Source organism: Dryobates pubescens, chromosome 11 (assembly GCF_014839835.1).
Source record: "Dryobates pubescens isolate bDryPub1 chromosome 11, bDryPub1.pri, whole genome shotgun sequence".
NCBI lineage: Eukaryota > Metazoa > Chordata > Aves > Piciformes > Picidae > Dryobates > Dryobates pubescens.
The window spans coordinates 11,183,449-11,200,301 of record NC_071622.1 but is presented as its reverse complement, the minus strand read 5'-3'; the positions used below and the strand labels follow the sequence as shown (position 1 = coordinate 11,200,301).

Genomic DNA, 16,853 nt, shown 5'->3' with positions numbered 1-16,853 from the left:
TGTCACAGTATTAGTTTTGAAACCACTCAGCCTTTCAGAAACAGTTGAGTATTAGGACAGGCAGTAGGCAGGAGACACAGTCTTCAAATCTCTGTAGGAATCCTCTGAAAGCATTCATCATCAGGAGTGGTAGAAACCCCAAGTATTTGAATCAAAACATTTCTGATTTTACTGTGGGCAGTTTTCTTAGTCTTTGTGCATACGCTGCTAATCAAACCAGTAGAGCATTTAAAACTGTAAGCTGAGTTAGACAACAGTGTGTGCTTTTAGATTTACTCTGTGGCTCTTAATTCATAGGAGAGTCCAGTGTTTGGTGCCAGTGGTCAGGAAGAGCTAGCCAAGAGACTGGCGGAGCTGGAGCTGAATCAGGAGTTCCTGAGTGTGCTGGGAGATGATCAAGACTGGTTTGATGAGGACTATGGCCTGAGTTCCCATAAGGACCAGCAGAAGCAGGCTGAGGAACCAGCAGTGCCGCCCAAGGGAGAACCACAGAAAGAGCCAACAAAGCTGTGTGAGGAGCCATTGGCAGTCCCTCATACTGCAGTAGAGGTGGAAGGTATGGTGCACGAAGTAGCTGAGGAACTCTGGAAACTGAAAGAGCTGGGTCATGATTTTCAAAGTTTCAGCCTTCATACAGATTTTGACAGTGCCCTCCAAGAGCAGGACATGGACACGATAAACAAGCAGGTTTATAAAAAGGTAGGTGCAGTCTTCAGGTGTTTTATTCTTGCCCTTTGACTGTTTACCATGGATAACTGCAGCCTTAACTTCTGCTTGTCTCTTTGTGAAGATGGTATTTGATTTAACAAGAGAGATCTTCGGGGAAATCTTTGCTGAGGATCCTAATCTAAATAAGCCAATCTGGATGAAACCGTGTAGGATCTCATCTGCATACTTTCGCCGAGTAAAAGATCCAAACAATCTGGATGAAGTCAAGGTAGGAAGAAATCTTTTGTGAGATGAGAAGTGTTGTACTGGCACTTGCCTGAATGCTACAAGATTGTAACATTGATTCCAGCCAGAGATGGGTTGAAAAGATAAACGAGTGCAAACCAGAAAGCATGTCTGTCAAAATGGTCCTTTTCCCCTCAGCAGATTTGCTTTCCTGTCCTTTTGGTTGGTACTCGTTGCTTTTAAACCTAACTCCTGTGCAGAACTGCCAGGACGACCTTGGTATTGTAAAATTGGTGTGCTGACAGACTGCTGCTCTAGCAGATTCCAGTGAAACTCTCTATGAGTAGATTGGTATGCGTCCAACAGTTGGGTTGGGCCGAATCGATGAGCTGGATTTTATACTTGGACACACCTATGCCAACCTCACTGAGGGCAGTGGGAGTTGCCCAGAGGGACCTCAAATTTTGCAGGTGAGGGCATTGTTGTGTTTGGCAAGGCAGAGGGGGTCTCCTGGTATTGGTGGTAGTGGTCAAGAAATGACAAAACCCCAGAAAAGCCTGACTGGGCTTAAGCTAGGACTTTCCATAGGACATCAGGCCATAAATGAGACTTCCACCTATACCATTTCTTCTGAAATTGGGAGGTATTTGACTATGTTTTGATTAACCTGCTGAAGACACAGCATGTTAGCTGTCTAGAAAAGACAGAAATAATATCTAAATCACTCTGTTATCTGAGAAGACTTTCAAAACATGGCAGGAGGAGAGCAGGGAACACAGAACAAGGACACCAAACCTCCTGTCCTGCTTTCCTTTCATAATGTCCCATAACGTGCATGATGCAGCTGTTTGCTGTACTGTTTAATTCAAAGTTTCTGTTCTCAAGATTATTACAGCAGTGGGAGTGATCTTTTTTCCCCCCATTTCTGGGTTGAATAATTGCCCAGCCTGTGTAATGCTGTCTCGGAGACTTTCACTGTAACTATCATGCATATTCCTGGACCTCTTGGCTAAAGAGAAAGCCATTTTGCATTCTATAGAGTGACTTTTTAGGGCAGGTACTTTGTGCATATGTTTAATATCTTAACTCAAATGTGGTAAATCTCACCTTTACTGTTTTCTAGAGCTTCATTTCTGCTGAAGTACTGAAGCTGTTCAACCTGAGGAAGGAGCCGAATCAGAAAACAGACTGGCAGAAGATGATGAAATTTGGGCGTAAGAAACGAGACCGAGTGGATCAAATACTGGTCAGTGACTGAAAATAAACTGTTGTCAGATACTGTTTCCCAGACTGAAGTGTGACCTGCTACTGTATTTTCCAGTATTTGATCATGCTGAGTGTTAAATGGTCGCAAGGGATGTGTCCAGCAAGGGATGAGTTGAGAAATGAGAATGCAAAGAATATGAAGTGTGCATGGGGTCTTGATAGAAGGAATTTCATTTGAGAGCACCCTGTTGTCAACAGCAGAAGTTTGGTGCCAGTGACATAAGGTGCCTTGAGCACATTCTCTCTTCATTCATGCTGATTTGACTGGAGTATAAATTTGCCCACTCCAAGAAGTTTAAAGCGTGAAATTGAAGGATAAAACACTGAAATACTTGACCTAAGGGAGGGCAAACATCTTCTCTGGGAAGGGAATATGTTTTTACTTTAATTTTAAAAAGTTTTTATTTCTATGTGATACTGTTTAAATGGAGACAGTGATACTGAGAGTTTCATAGACCAGGTTCTTACCAGATTCATCTGCAAGGTTGCAGAAGTCATTGGGTTAGAACAGCAAAGACTTTGAAGAGATTATATGGGACAGGGGTGGGTGTCTGGAATATGGGACCAGACTCTTCACAGTGGTCCCCAGTGACAGGATAAGAGGTAATGGGCATAAACTTGAGCATAGGAAGTTCCATCTAAACACAAGAAGGAACTTCTTTACTTGGAGGCAGCATGGCAGAGCAGGGAACAGGCTGCCCAGAGATGTGGTGGAGTCCCAGTCTCTGGAGGCTTTCAAGGCCTATCTGCATGTGTTCCTATGGGATCTGCTTTAGGTGAGCCTGCTCTGGCAGAGGGGTTGGACTCAATCTTCAGAAGTCCCTTCCAGCCCCTACCATTCAGTGATTCTGTGACATGAGAGTCCCTAGTACAAGGTAACCAGCCTGCCAGATCATTCTACAGCCAAGCATTTCCTCAAAGCTGAACAAGCAGCAGGGCTTCTGCTCCTGTGGTACTTGTCATGGGCTAGCAAATGCAGCTGCCGCTGGAGCAGAGACAGTTCAGTGTTAAAGATGCTTAAAATAGAGCCTGTCTGGCTGTGTACTAGTTTTTGAAAGTTCCTTGTTGGCTTGTATTGCAGGATGATTAACATCTTTATGGGCTATAATGATAGTGAAGGTTCTGCTTGGGAATATGAGCTGTCATTAACACTGTGCTTCACTTAATTATACCTGAAATTGATTCCACACACGCACACATATAAGTAACTTGGAGTCATGGGTTGTGTGGTCTTTTAATTGCCCATCAGTGGAAGGTTTCCAGCAAGCCTTTTTCCCAAGGGTTTAATTGTATGTAAATAGAATATCCATGTGTAGGACCTGCATGTCCTAGTATGCTTTGTTCTGGGATGTGGAGGCTATTCAAGCACACACAAAAGAGTCTTCTGTTGAGATCCCTGAGAGAACTCATAGTACACCTATTACATATGTGCCAACTTCCTGATTTCTTTGAACCATACCTAGAAAGAAAGATTCCTGTCTGGAATTCCTGTCTAGTTGAAGGCATCCAAAGTGCTTCAGGTGGAGTAAGTTTGAAGTTCAGACAATCTGGTCTGCAATCTATGTGCAGATGCAGGCATCAAAGATTAATGGAGCTCTGATAAGTTTGGCTTAATAAATAATGGGTTTATTTTGTTCTCACAAGAATATGGTAATGAAATTCTAGTTGAAGACTGGGAATAACTCTTTGAAGGCTGCAACATGCCTTGCTTTAGGAATAAGGCACTCAGTGCCATTGCTAGCAAATTTCTGCTGTAATGTTAGGTGCTATAAGAGAAACTTCTAACTGAAAACCTAAGGAGATAGTTAGAGTTCAGTTTCTCTTACCTTCTTTTATTACAATGTCTATAGATCATGAACTATCTAGATAGCTTTCTCTGCCTCATAGACAGCCTCCAGCTTGTGCTTAAGCTGTGATAACACAAATCCAAGGCCCTAAGTGAACATAGAGGTCTGTGCAAGATCTGCTATCTGCTCTCAACTGAGAGGTCAGTGTTGGAGTTCTCCAAATTCTGTTTAAAGTACATCCAAGCAGTACAAGATGGCAATTTTCTGAAGAAGGCATTGAGACTTCTTTGGTAGATTGAAGCTGCTGTGGAAGCTTCTTCAGAAATGGAAAAGGCTTTGTTCTTTAGTTGCACTTTCATCTGCACTTTGCCAGCATTGGCACCAATATAGTCAGTCACATTTTTCTGGCAGTGACCAAAAAAAAAATCTTACTCTTCTTTTTTTGCAGCACTGTTAATTTTGATCAAGCATCTCTGTCCTCTCTGATCTACTGCCCAGTTGTTTTTAACATTTGCAGCTGACCTTGGCTTTCAGCAGATGACTGTGGGAGGTTCCCATGTATGAAAAGCTGCCTTGTTTACAACCAAGTTAAAGGAATGTTTAGGTGTTTGCTTTTTACTTCTCAAGTCCCTTTATGGTGGCACCTTCCTCAGGTCTGTGCTTTGTGGGAGGTTCTCAGATGTACATGTAGGCTGGTGTGCTGCATTTCAGTACATCAAGGCTGCCTCCACCTTTCAAAACCTCCTTTTTAAACTACAATGAGAACTCTCCTATCTCCTTATTTAAGTTCAGGTGCTAACAATAAACTGTTTCCACTCCCCCTTTGTTTGCTTTATTGCCTCTTGGATCTTCAGCCAGAACTCCCTGTGCTGCATGGAGCTAGAACAAACTCTGCCATTGCTTTCCCTGTGACATCCCTTTCCCCTTCCCCCCTTTTATCTGGAGCTTGAGAAAGCAAACCTCACATGATACTGCCAAACCTCTGTGTTCAGTTTTCACACCTGAGAAGCCTGCCAACAGCGTGCTGAAAAGTACTTGATCTTCTGACCTGTTGACTTAACGGCTAGAATGTCTCTCTCTGTGCAGAGACTGCAACAAAGCAAAAGCTGTTCCTGCCAAGCTGGCTTACCTGAGACCTGAACCCAAGGGGAGAAGTGCAACAGTAAGAGAATCACACAGTTGTGTGTCAAGATTTCCAGGCATTCTGAGAGTGAAGAGCTGTGAGAATGCGCCTGCCTGCCTTCTACTGATGTTCTTCCAAGGCACTAGTTTACACCTGGATTTTTACTCTTTTTGGTTGCCAGAATGATCTAGTGACTCCTCAAATGTAATTGATTTTGCAAATACTCCTGGTTTTGAATGGGAACCTGCAGAAATAGAGTATGTCAGTAAATTTCTAAAGTTTCCTTACCATGGTATGAAGTGTTGTTTTCAGGTACCACCAGGCTGAGCAGGCATGCAGAAAAAGGCACCCAGAACAAACCATGCCACCCAGGCTTCTGCCCTGTGTCACTGTTTTATCTGCCTGTCACTCTTTAGAGGAATTGGGATTGTTTAGTCTGGTGAAAAGGAGGCAGAAGGGAGACCTCACTCTCTACAACTCCTGCAAGGAGGTTGGAGACAGGTGAGTGTTGGTCTCTTCTCCCTAGTAAGAAGTGTTAGGACAAGAGGAAACGGTCCCAAGTTGCACCAGGGGAGGTTTAGGTTGGATATTAGAAGAAATTCCTTCATGGAAAGGGTTCTCAAACATTGGAACAGCTTCTCCAGGGAGGTGGTTGAATCCTAGTCCCTGGAGGTGTTAAAAAACACAGAGGGACATGGTTTAGTAGCAGATTGGTAGAGTTAGATAATGGTTGGACTCAGTGATCTTAAAGGTCTCTTCCAACTGAAACAACTCTATGATCTTTTTCTGCAGGATGGAATTCCTTTCCATTCAAACTATTTTTGTCCTGACTTTGCTCAAATGCAGTTTCTCTCTAGTATAAAGACCTTACTGGTATCAAACGTGTGGAGTTTCACTGTTATGAGGATGCACAAGACTTTAAATGCTGTGCATGTGCTGAAGACAATGCAAAGCTCACTTCTATGAAAGCTACAATGGTCTTGACAGATTGTAATAACACAACAATTGGATCAAACATTTCCCAAACAAAGCAATCACAGTTGCCCTGGCACAGATGTCTGCAGCAAGGGCTGCGAAGCAGCGTGGCACTTTCCACACGTGTCCTGCATGCACTATAAACAAGGCTTGCCTGCAGCTGCAAGTTGTACATTCTCTTGGTTTTCCAGAAGTATGCTTGAGGAAATTCTCCTAATGCCAAAGGAAATTGTGCACTGTGCCTCTGAGGAGGCAAGAAACTGAATCATTGATACTGTGTTACGTTTTTCATCTTTCCACTGCTGCTCAGCATTTAGTCTTTTCTCTGCCCAGGTCAAGTTGCTGCCTTCTCAGCTATTCACTTGCTTTATCCCAAGTATCACCTTTTTCCTTCTGGAACACAGCAAAGGACCTGTCCAATCATGGGGTTGCAGGTGAGACAGAACAGCAGCTAAGTGTGGATTCAGATGTTGAAGTTTAAGAGTCAGTGAGATCAGAGCTTTTAACCTGCTTGATTACTTTACTCACTTGCTTCCCCACACTGTTACATTCACTAGGTCTCAGCTTCCCTTCCCAGCAACGAGGGCACTGCTGGACTGGAAGATTCGGACAGAAAATCGCATCCATTGGTACTGTGCAGCTGCTCCCAGTTACTAGTCTGGAACATCATCAGTCAAGATCCCAGGCTGTTCCCTGGCACTTGTCTCCACCCACCTCCTTCATCTCCAGGATCTTCCTCATCTCCAGGATCTTTCCTCCTGGCAGAGTTTTCACTTTCTCCCTATGAGGCTCCTGTTTTGTTTCTGCTTTTTGTAAACGGTTCTTTTTGGCACTACCATTTTTTGACCCCTGTCTCTTACTTTTCCTCATCCAAATATCCTGTGATACAGACACACAACACATGATCAGCCTCCACATTGGTGCTTCTACCTGGAAGTGTTTAAAACCAGGCTGGATGAGGCTCTGGCCAGCCTGATCTAGTGTGAGGTGTCCCTGCCCATGGCAGGGGGGTTGGAACTAGATGATCCTTGTGGTCCTTTCCAACCCTGACTGATTCTATGATTCTATCTTATGCTTCTCTATTGATAGAAGGACTGGGAGCGTGCTGCTGTTGTTTAGTCCAGGGTTTATCACAACTTAAAACCACCTCATAGCAGTTGCAGGCAGCAAGAGTAGGGATGTGGTTTAGTGTTGACCCTTCAGTGCAGGGTTGAAGATGGGACTGGATGATTTTTGAGGTCTCTTCCATCTAAATGTTTTCTGTGATTGTGTCCCTGTACTCAGCCCTGGTGAGGCCACAGCTTGAGTACCGTGTTCAGTTCTGGGTGCCACAGTATAGGAAAGACATTGAGGTCCTTGAGGGTGTCCAGAGAAGAGCAGTGAGGCTGGTGAGGAGTTGGAGGGCATGTACAAGGATGGATGAGGGAGCTGGGGTTATTAAGTCTGGAGAAGAGAAGGCTAAGGGGAGATCTTGTTGCTTTTACAACTACCTGAGGGAGTGATGCTGGTGTTGGTCTCTTCTCCCAAGTAACTAGCAACAGGACAAGAGGAAATGGGCTTCAGTTGTGCCAGGGGAGGTTCAGATTGGATATTGGGAAAAATTTCTTTAATGAGAGAGTGGTGGAGCATTGGAACAGGCTGCCCTGGAGGTGTTCAAGAACTGTGTAGATGCACCACTTGTTTCTTGTTCAGCCTGGAGAGGACTTCAGGGGGACCTTATAGCTGCTTTCCAGTACCTGAAGAGAGCCTACAGGAAGGCTGAGAGGGACTTCCCATAAGAGTGACCAGTGATAGGACAAGGGGGAATGGTTTTAAGTTGAGGGAGAGTAGATTTAGACTAGATCTTAGGAATATGTTCTTCAGTACGAGAGTGCTGAGAGAGGTTGCCCCGAGAGGTTGTGGATGCCCCTTCCTGCAGGTGTTCAAGGCCAGGTCAGATGAGGCCTGTCCCAGCCAAGCCTAGTTGAGAGGCATGGCAGGGAAGCTGGAGTAGAGGATCTCTAGGGTCCCTTTCAGTCTAAGCCATTCTATGAATTTAAATTATTTTTCATCCACAACACTGAAAAAGTCCAAAGTTTGATTGCCAGTGTTGTTGCTTCTTCCTCATTAGCAAGAAGCATAATGAAACCGTTAGCTGCTTGTCTTTGACATCTGTAGGGTAGTGCTGAAGAGGAGTGCTCACTGCGGTAGCGCAGAGATTTGTAACCTCTGTAAGAGATTTGTGACTCTTCCAGAGCTGTTTGCAGGATGGCATCCCTGCCCTCTCCCCCACCTCTCTTAAGAGAGGGAGAAAGTTGCTGTCAGAGTGAAACAAACTCCCATGCGTAGCCAAGGCGTTATGGATGGCTACAAACCCTGAAGCAGTGCCGGCTCCCTGGGGCTCCCATAGCAGCCTGTTCTTGGGCTTCTTGCTGTGTTTGGATTATTGAATTGTCATGGTGCTGCAGCAGCTGTTACCTTCAAAACCAACGTGTTTCTGGGTGGCTTAGCTTCAGACAAAGGAGGGAGCAAGGGTGTCGGGGCTATAGCTCTTGTGCTCTCTTGAGATAACAACATTACTAAAGTCTTGATACTGGATTAGTGGATTTTCAGTACGTTTTAACCTTGGTTTGGCAGTGTCTGGGTGTTCTGGCCCACTGTTTGTGTGGACAGTGTAAATGTATTTTGAGTTCAGAGTGCAGGATTCACAGTCAGAGGAGCTTTTTGCTGAGCAAAGAAAGAGCTTTCAGCAGTTTTATCACTTTAGATATGAGCAATGTCGGCACCCAGTCTTTTATTAGATGCTTGAGCTTTCTTAGGATGTATCTGAAATGGCCACTAATTGTTAGTAAGTTTAGTTGCAGATGTCCAGTTTGGAGATACTCTTGATAAGATCTGATTTACTGAATGAAATTATATACTTCTGCCTGTTACTAAAGCAGCTTTTTGCCAGTGACCAGTAGAACAGTTGTAATCACAGAATGCACTGAGTTGGAAGGGACCTCTAGAGCTCATTTAGTCCAACCCCCCTGCAGTAACCCCCAACTAAATGAGGTTTTTCAGAGTCCTATCAGGTCTGACCTTAAATGTTTCTGGGGATGGACTCTCCACCACCTCCTCTCCACCACAGCCTGGTCCAGTATTCCACACTTCTCCTAGTATCATGGAATCATAGAATGGTTTGGGTTGGAAGGGACTTTAAAGGTTGTCTAATTCCAACCCCCCTGCCCCGGCTAGGCTAGTTTGCTCAAGGCCTTGTCCAGCCTTGAACACCTCCACAACTTCCCTGGGCAACCTGGTCCAGTGTCTCACCACCTTCACTGTAAAGAATTTCCTCCTAATCTCCAGTCTAATTCTACCCTCTTCCAGCTTCAATCCATTCCCCCTTGTCCTATCCCTACAAGCCCCTGCAAAAAGTCCCTTCCCAGCTTTCTTGTAGGCCTCCTTCAGCTACTGGAAGGCCACTATAAGTTAGTTATTTCCTTTAGGTTTTGTAGATCCTATTTAGATGAACTGAACTGCAGTGAAGTCTTTTCCTCCTTCCATTAGCTGAGTTCTTCCAAAGGAAAAATTGGTGCAGGAATATGAAATCCTTTAACATGGATACTCCAGTGAAGGGTGGTAAACGTTGCCACAGTGAAATAGCCTGGTTCAAACAGGTGTGTGTCCATTGTGCTATTCCAGGCATTTCCTGTAATCCCTCCCGAAGGCAGATGCGTTGGTTTGGAGTCCTTCTGGAGCTTTGCAGGGGTTATTATACCTAGAGCAACAGAAGTGTGATGTTTACATTGCCTTCTTTTTGCCCTTCAAGGTGCAAGAACTTCACGAGGAAGAAGCACAGTGGGTCAACTACGACGAGGATGAGCTGTGTGTAAAGATGCAGCTGGCAGATGGGATCTTCGAGGCCTTAATCCGAGACACCATTGATGTGCTCAACCAGATCTATGAGAAACGCCAGGCTGCTGCTCGTCTGACCGCGCGGCCAGTGAGCTCACAGCCGTGGAACCGCCAGCTCATAAGCCTTTAACTCCTGACCTGCTCTCCGCCCTGATGGACTTCCACTGTGGGGTTTCAAGGCAATTCAGATGCGATGAAAGGAGCCTGGATTTGCATCTGCTCCCACTGGATTTATTGTTTGAAACGAGCTGATCCCTCACTTGAGGCTATGTTGTGGAGAGCTCAAAACTGTTGGTGTGCCAACGCAGTTATGCTACATAACTGTCAGCAGTTGTCTCAGGCTGTGGCATGCTCAGTTTGTTCTCTGTAAGGGTTGGGTGAAGCTGCTGGGGTATTGGCTGTTTTGCTGGAATGGTTGTCAGCCATCAGTACCCAACTTCAGAGATGTGAGTAATTTGGAGAAGAAATGGTTTGCTCAGCTTTTAGCCATAAATGGACACTTACTGTACTGAACTGTGTTATAATCCTAACAACCTCTTCTCCTGCAGCCCTAACAATGTGCATCAGTTTCTTCCGCTCCAGAGCCCATTTAATTCTTGTCTCTGTGAAGCTGGTTTTCATCTTTCTTCTCCAATGTGGTGCCAGGTATGGTGCCAGCAAGTCCAGGGGATGTAGATGATGTTGGTTTCTACATTCAAGTCAAAAATTCTTGCTGCTTTTCCTATGTAGTTTGCTTCAGTCCTGAGGTGGAGCAATAGAAAAGGCCACCTAATGTCAAGCATGAAAGATGAGCCTGTGGACGACTTTCCTCCTACTGTGTAGCACTTCTTCTCTTCCTGGAGCACCAGCTGCTCCCAGATAATGGATACTCAGGATTTTCTCAGGCACAAGACATGCAGGAGTGAAAAACATCTCCTCACAAGAATTTGGCCTTCGATCCCTCAGCTGCCTCCTTTATTGTCACCTAATAAATGGGAGGAGCTGTTACTTGAACAATGTAGAGAACAGAATGTATTCACCAAAGAAAGGGGTGTCCAGCGTGCAACTGTCTGCATGTTTTGTGCTTGTGGGGTTTTTAATTTATTTTCAGATAATTTATTAAGTGGGTTATGGGAGAGTGTCCTGTGCAGGTGGCTGCACTGTCTCACGTTTTGAGACAAAGTCAAGAAAGCATCATTTCTGGAAACTTCCAGAGCCCTGCGTTCTTCCCACAAAACCTCCCAGTTCTGGAGGCAGATGCAGGGAAGGAGAAGGCAAGAAGAACCAAACCTCAGTGAGCAGGGGTACAAAGCAGAGGCAGGACTAGGAATGGAGCTTCACCACACCTGGTTCAGAGGCAACGGAGAGTTGAGGGGCCTGAGCTGAAAATGATGAGAAACTTCCTTGCTCCAGAAATTTTAGGCCATGCACAGCTGATAAGTGGTTGGCTTGGTGCTGGGTTCAACAGCAGTGTCCTTCTGCTGAGTGCTCATTCCTAACCTGTCCCTCCCATTCTTGTGGCTTTTTTGGAGGAACACATACCATCTGAGGTTGAATGGTTGATGCCTTAATAGTGGATGTCCCTGATTGCTGACCTGGGACAAGACCCAGAGGAGAGTCAGATTCTTCAGACATGCTAGAGTGCAGGAGGACACTTTGAAGCCCTCAGAGGTGCTCCCAAGATGCTGCAGCCCACAACAGGCGCAGAGGGGAGATCTCTACCATCTTGTTCATCTGCTTGGTTCTTGGGCTTCTTGCTATGCATGCCTCTGCTACTGCTCCATTTTATTTGCTCTTTTCCACCTTTTTTTTATTATTATTTTTGAACTATCATTGGAATATTTGCATTTTGCACAATGACACACAGCTGGTAATTCTTCAGGGACAGCACTGGGAAATGTTGGATTTGTCAGAGGTCCATGCAGGTTCTCAGATGTAGTATTGCCAGCACCTCACTTGTGAGTGAATGGTGAGCCATATTTGTGGGAGCTTAACGAGTGGAAGAGTAAGGAGGAGATAATGCTCTATAGGAACACCTCCAATGGTCACATGCATGTCTGTCCTGCAGTAGTGGCTGTTCTGGCTGGAAGTCAAATGGACCATGGTGGAGCATTGGTCAGCTTTTTTGCCCAAGTGTTCATTTGTCCATGTAAAATGTCATGATGCTGAACCAGGAAACGCTTGAATACTAAAGACAAAAGCATACTAAAGCTGCTACATTTAACCAGTCTGATGTCACTGGTTGGGTCACCACTTCAGAATCCCTTTCCTGGGTGTATGTTTCTCAACAGCAAAGACTGCTATTTTTGTAGGTAGCAATGACAGAAAGAAGACATGAAACCTGCAGCGTAGGTTTGGGGCTGGAGTATCAGAGAAACAAAGTTACTTCCTGTTCTGTAGGTACCATTGCCAGTGCTCAGAAGGTTGTCCTGCATCCTTGATCGCTTCATCCCGAGGCTTTGTGGCTGTTCTGCAGGGCTGGCATGGCTTCTCTGGTCTGTCCTTCAGGAGACAGAAGCTTGTATAGTTAACCTGCCGTGGTACCGGGGACCACTGGAGATCTTGTGCCTGTTTTCTTGCCAGCTTGGACAGCACCAGCCAAGTACCCCAACAGAAGTAGTAACTATTCTTACAGCTGTTTGGGCAGAGAGAAGCTGTGTCTGAGTGATGGCTTTATTCCTTTGCAAACATCATTGTTTGATTTGGTAGCAATCCTTGCTAGGAGCAACTCTAAAAAGACTTGAACGTACATGAATTACCTTCTCAATACCTCAAGTGTGTTGAGTTGCTTTGAGTTGAGTGTTATCCTCAAAAGCTCGAGTGTGTTGAGTACTTGTGGGCTGGTGATTACTGAGATGAAGCAATGGTCTGTGTGGGGAAGCCTGGAGTGTCACAAGCAGAGGCTGAATTCTCTGCTTGTCTCCTATCCCCAACCTTCCCATTCTAAGAACAAGATGATGTATCTTGGTGCAGCCATGCTAGAAGATTCTGAGACCCATAAGCTGTTTGCGACAGCAGCTGCCACCGCTGGGAGGGGAGGTGCAGTTCCCTCTTCAGAAGGATCTCAGTGCCAGGTGGGGAAGCCCAGACTTGTGAGGACAAGGAACGCCAAGTACCTCTCTTACAGCAGGATGCTCCGCCAGCCGAGCTGTGGCATATCAGTACTTCTGCCTTTCAGAAGAGGCTTGTTGCTCACAAGGTGGAGTGAGGGGTTGAAAAATCCCATCTTGTTCACTTTCCTTTCTCGAAAAAAGTGGCCTTAGCTTTTTGCAATACTTGAATAAGTGTGTACCTGCAGAAGATCTTCAGTAGCACAGTGATCAGAGACCTTCTAAGTGACTATTCCACACGGGACTGCCTGCAGTTCCACCTTTCATATCCCTTTGCTACCTTAAGAATATTAGGAAAACACAAGTACTTTTCAGCAGAGAAACGGATGGATCTTACCAAGCATTTAGTGCATCTGAAGTGTTTACAAATCAACTAAAATGGGGGAAAGCAAACTCTTTGAACCTGTTTGTAATGTTAAAAATGTTAAATGCAAAATTCTATACAGATGAAAGAGGAATACTGTAATTAACCTGCATTTACTAGTTTGGGGTTGGGGTTTTTTTTTCCCTTTCTTTTCCCTGACTTTGCAGAGCCTTTTGATACACACTTGCAAAGCCGCCTTTTGGGAGGCTCTGTCTCCCCCCTTGTACTGTGTTGTGGAGATGCTGAAAGGAAAACCTGTTTACTGTATGTGTATAAATAACCTGGTAACTTGGGTTTTGGGCCAGTTTCAGCTCATGTTCACATCCAGAGCAGCTTTGCACAGCAGACAGACCCAAGGATGTGGAGGCTTTGGGTTGTTTTATTGTTGTTTTGGGGTTGTTGGGGGGGGGGGGGGAGGTGGGAGGGGTGTTTGTAATTAAAAACTGTAAAATAACCAGGGTGCTCCCTGTGTACACCAGTGTAAATATCTTTGGTAACTGAAATGTACTTTAAGAGAACAAATTCTGTAAATAAACTGATTTATAAATTAATCCTGTTTCCTGGTTCATTCTTAAATTGGGGCTTTATAATTACCCAAATGGTTGCTAATTCTAAAGGCGTCCTGGAGATTTGTCCCCTTGTACTTTCCTCTCTCTGTCTGATGCTGTGCTTGGGATGCCAATCACAGTCCACAAAATCCCATTAGAGTTTCCATAATTATAATCATAACATTAGTAGGATTTCCTTATTATCGAAGCCGAGTGTTGATAAAAGCCAACCCAGAAAGCAGCATTGCGTAGTCACTGCAGGAGTGCTCTGCAGGATCTGCAGGACAAAAAAACTGCTCCTTGCACATGCTTCCTTAAAACAAAAACTCATTTAGAGGGGAAGCTATTGTTATGCTAAACAATGATCTTGGAATTAAACTCTTCAGAGAATTAAATTCTTTTGCATCCCTCAGGCTCTTAAGTTGTCACAGCTCTCTAGCGCTGCTGTTACCAGCACCAATCTTTTCTTCACCAGTGGGGCGAGCACTGCTCCCTGAAAACTTCATGTATAGGTTGAATTTTCCTAAGCATTTCCTGGTTCCTTTCCAGAAAGAAAGGGGGGGGGGGGGGGGAAATATGAACAAAAACCACAACACCAAAACCACCACTTTAACGTGTGAAAGGTCCTGGAGCCTTGTAAGAGAGCATCTGAACTCTTGCAGTGCTAAACCATGGGCATGTGGGCACGTGGCAAGCAAGTGGCAGTATGAAATGTGTAAGACCAGGTCCTCTGTCGAGCCTCCTCAATGCCTGCAGCCTCTGATGCTCCTGCACCTCTGCTGTGTTTGGGTACCACCCAGCAGAAGAGGCTTTGCTTTCCATTTACTGCAGGCATTTGCAAAACCCAGTGTTGGTCTTTCCAGCTTGGAGGATGCAGTCTGCTCCTTGCTGTTCTGGTCCTGGGAGAGGTGTATGAATCAAACAGGTGGACCTCTGTGAACAAAACCATTGTGAAGCTGTTGCTCTGAGCAGTTACTTGCTGTTTGCTGTTCCTTAGCAGGGGTTTTTCATCCTGGAGAAGGACCTGATACGCTTGAACTATCATTACAGAAGCAGTTTTGACAGCTTGCAGTAGGGGTAGCCAGTCCTTGGAGCACGCTGCTAACACCATCCCTAACCCTCATATGGACAGAGAGGCACGTCGTAGGACTCTGAGCTCAGGAGGCTGAAACAGCCAAAGCACAGTGGTGGGTCGTTTGATGTCTAAAGGGCCCAGACAAAGTGGTGCTGCAGCCTCTGTGCTCTCATTACTGAGCAGCATGGCACTGCTTTCCTCGCCCTGCAGCAATTTTGCTCCACGAGTCCTGTACTTTTGGGCAGTGATTTACTTGTAGCCATCAGCATCCATCCCTGGAAGTGGCTTAGAGTGCATTTCATGCTGAAAGAAAAATTGATCTGCACGTCTTTATCTGAAGAACTGGTTTCCCTTTAAAACAGCTCAAGCAGTGGGAACACTGCCACAGCACTCCAGCAAGTGACACAGCAAACTGCTGCATTGCTACTGCTGTCCTCGTCCAGGATGCCCAGTAACCAGCTCGATGAAGGCTCTAATTTCCTCATTTGAGAGTCTACATTGCTTCACTTTGGCACTGATGTTCTACAGTGGTGTTTGTGCAACTCTTCCCAGAACCCTCAGAGTGCAGTTGCCTTCCACAGCCACTTCAACCCTGGATTTGGTGAAACTCCCTGGTTGGGCAATAGCAGAGAGCCACCTTCCCAACAGTGCACTAGATGGACTGGAACTGTTTTGATACCTCCCTTCCCAGTTGCCACCCGTTCCCAAGTGCCTCCCTGGGGAGAGCTGCAGCCATCCCATGTCCTAAAATGCCTGGCAGAGTGCTGGGCATTTTAGGACAAGGGCTTCTGTGATGTCCAGGCTCTCATTAATGCAGCCTTCAAGAAAAGGAGCGGGTGGGGAGCTGCTGAACACCAGCAGCTCACTTCAGTGAGCAGGAAGCAGAGCAGAGGAGCTGCCTAGCCGCTGGCACTCAGCCCAGAGCATGGGCCGTTGGCAGGCAGGAATGCTGATGAGATGTAATAGAGTTTGAAAGCGTAGGGTACTTGCTGGGATGCTGGTCCAGTGGGGGAGGGAAAGGCACCCTGTGAGGTCTGGAAACTGCAGCAAACAAAACCTGTAGCCCTAACTGTGCCTTCCTGCCTCTACCTGAATAAGATCTGGCAGAAATTGGGGGAAAAGAGGAGAACAGATCTGTTGGGGAGCAGCAGCTCAATTCAGGAGGCTGAGGGCTGGGCAGGAGTGGAGCAAAAGGGGAGCATTTGGAGCGAAGATGCCTTCTTTTGCCTGCCAAGTGTGCTGTGTGAGGATGACCTGGAGCAAGTCTAGTTGGTTCCTGCTCAGTATGTTTTTCTTGGCCTGTGTTTTCAGCCTTTGCCCTAGCTGTGCAAGACCTTGGACTGCATTCCCACCCTGATGTTAGAGTCAGGTAACTTCCTCTTTTATGCTGACTTTTCTGTCACTGCCCCATGGGATCTAGGCTAACTTAAACTAGGGTTTTGTCCCTGAGTTTGCTGGGGATGGCATTAATGCTGGGTCTGGGGGCTGTCCCAGACACATTCTTTCCTTTTATTCCAGCAAAATAAAGGAGGCTGCAGGGGATCCTACCCTTCCCATTGCTGCTTGGCTTGAGGAGCTCTTCAAGGAGCCTGGTCCATGTTGTGCTGTATTTCTCTGTGGAGGTGATGGAGCCAGTGCTCCTCTGTGAACCTGTGATTAGGCACCAGGCCTTGGCAGGTGAGACCTTGCTTATGTTGCAGGACTACTGACTGTCACAGCAAGAGAGGAGTGCTCCGTTGTCATCTGTGTGGTATTCTCAGTTTCATGCGCTGCAATTAAACCACCTGCCAAATAATGATGTGGCAAATCTGGGTGGTGCGGCCTCCTCCGATCTGATCCTGGAAGCTGGGCAGATG

At 45.8% G+C, this 16,853-nt stretch overlaps 1 protein-coding gene across 1 annotated transcript in view; it reads left to right on the top strand.

Annotated features, from left to right (window-relative positions):
* The window catches only part of CEP350 (centrosomal protein 350), a 73,651-nt gene extending 59,872 nt beyond the window's left edge, over nt 1–13,779 (top strand). The window contains exons 36-39 of the mRNA XM_054165556.1: nt 298–699; nt 791–937; nt 2,018–2,140; nt 9,836–13,779. Coding sequence (XP_054021531.1) covers nt 298–699; nt 791–937; nt 2,018–2,140; nt 9,836–10,051 — 888 coding nt within the window. The 3' untranslated portion in view covers nt 10,052–13,779. The remainder of the gene's footprint in view (nt 1–297; nt 700–790; nt 938–2,017; nt 2,141–9,835) is intronic.
* Nucleotides 13,780–16,853: the final 3,074 nt, after the last annotated feature.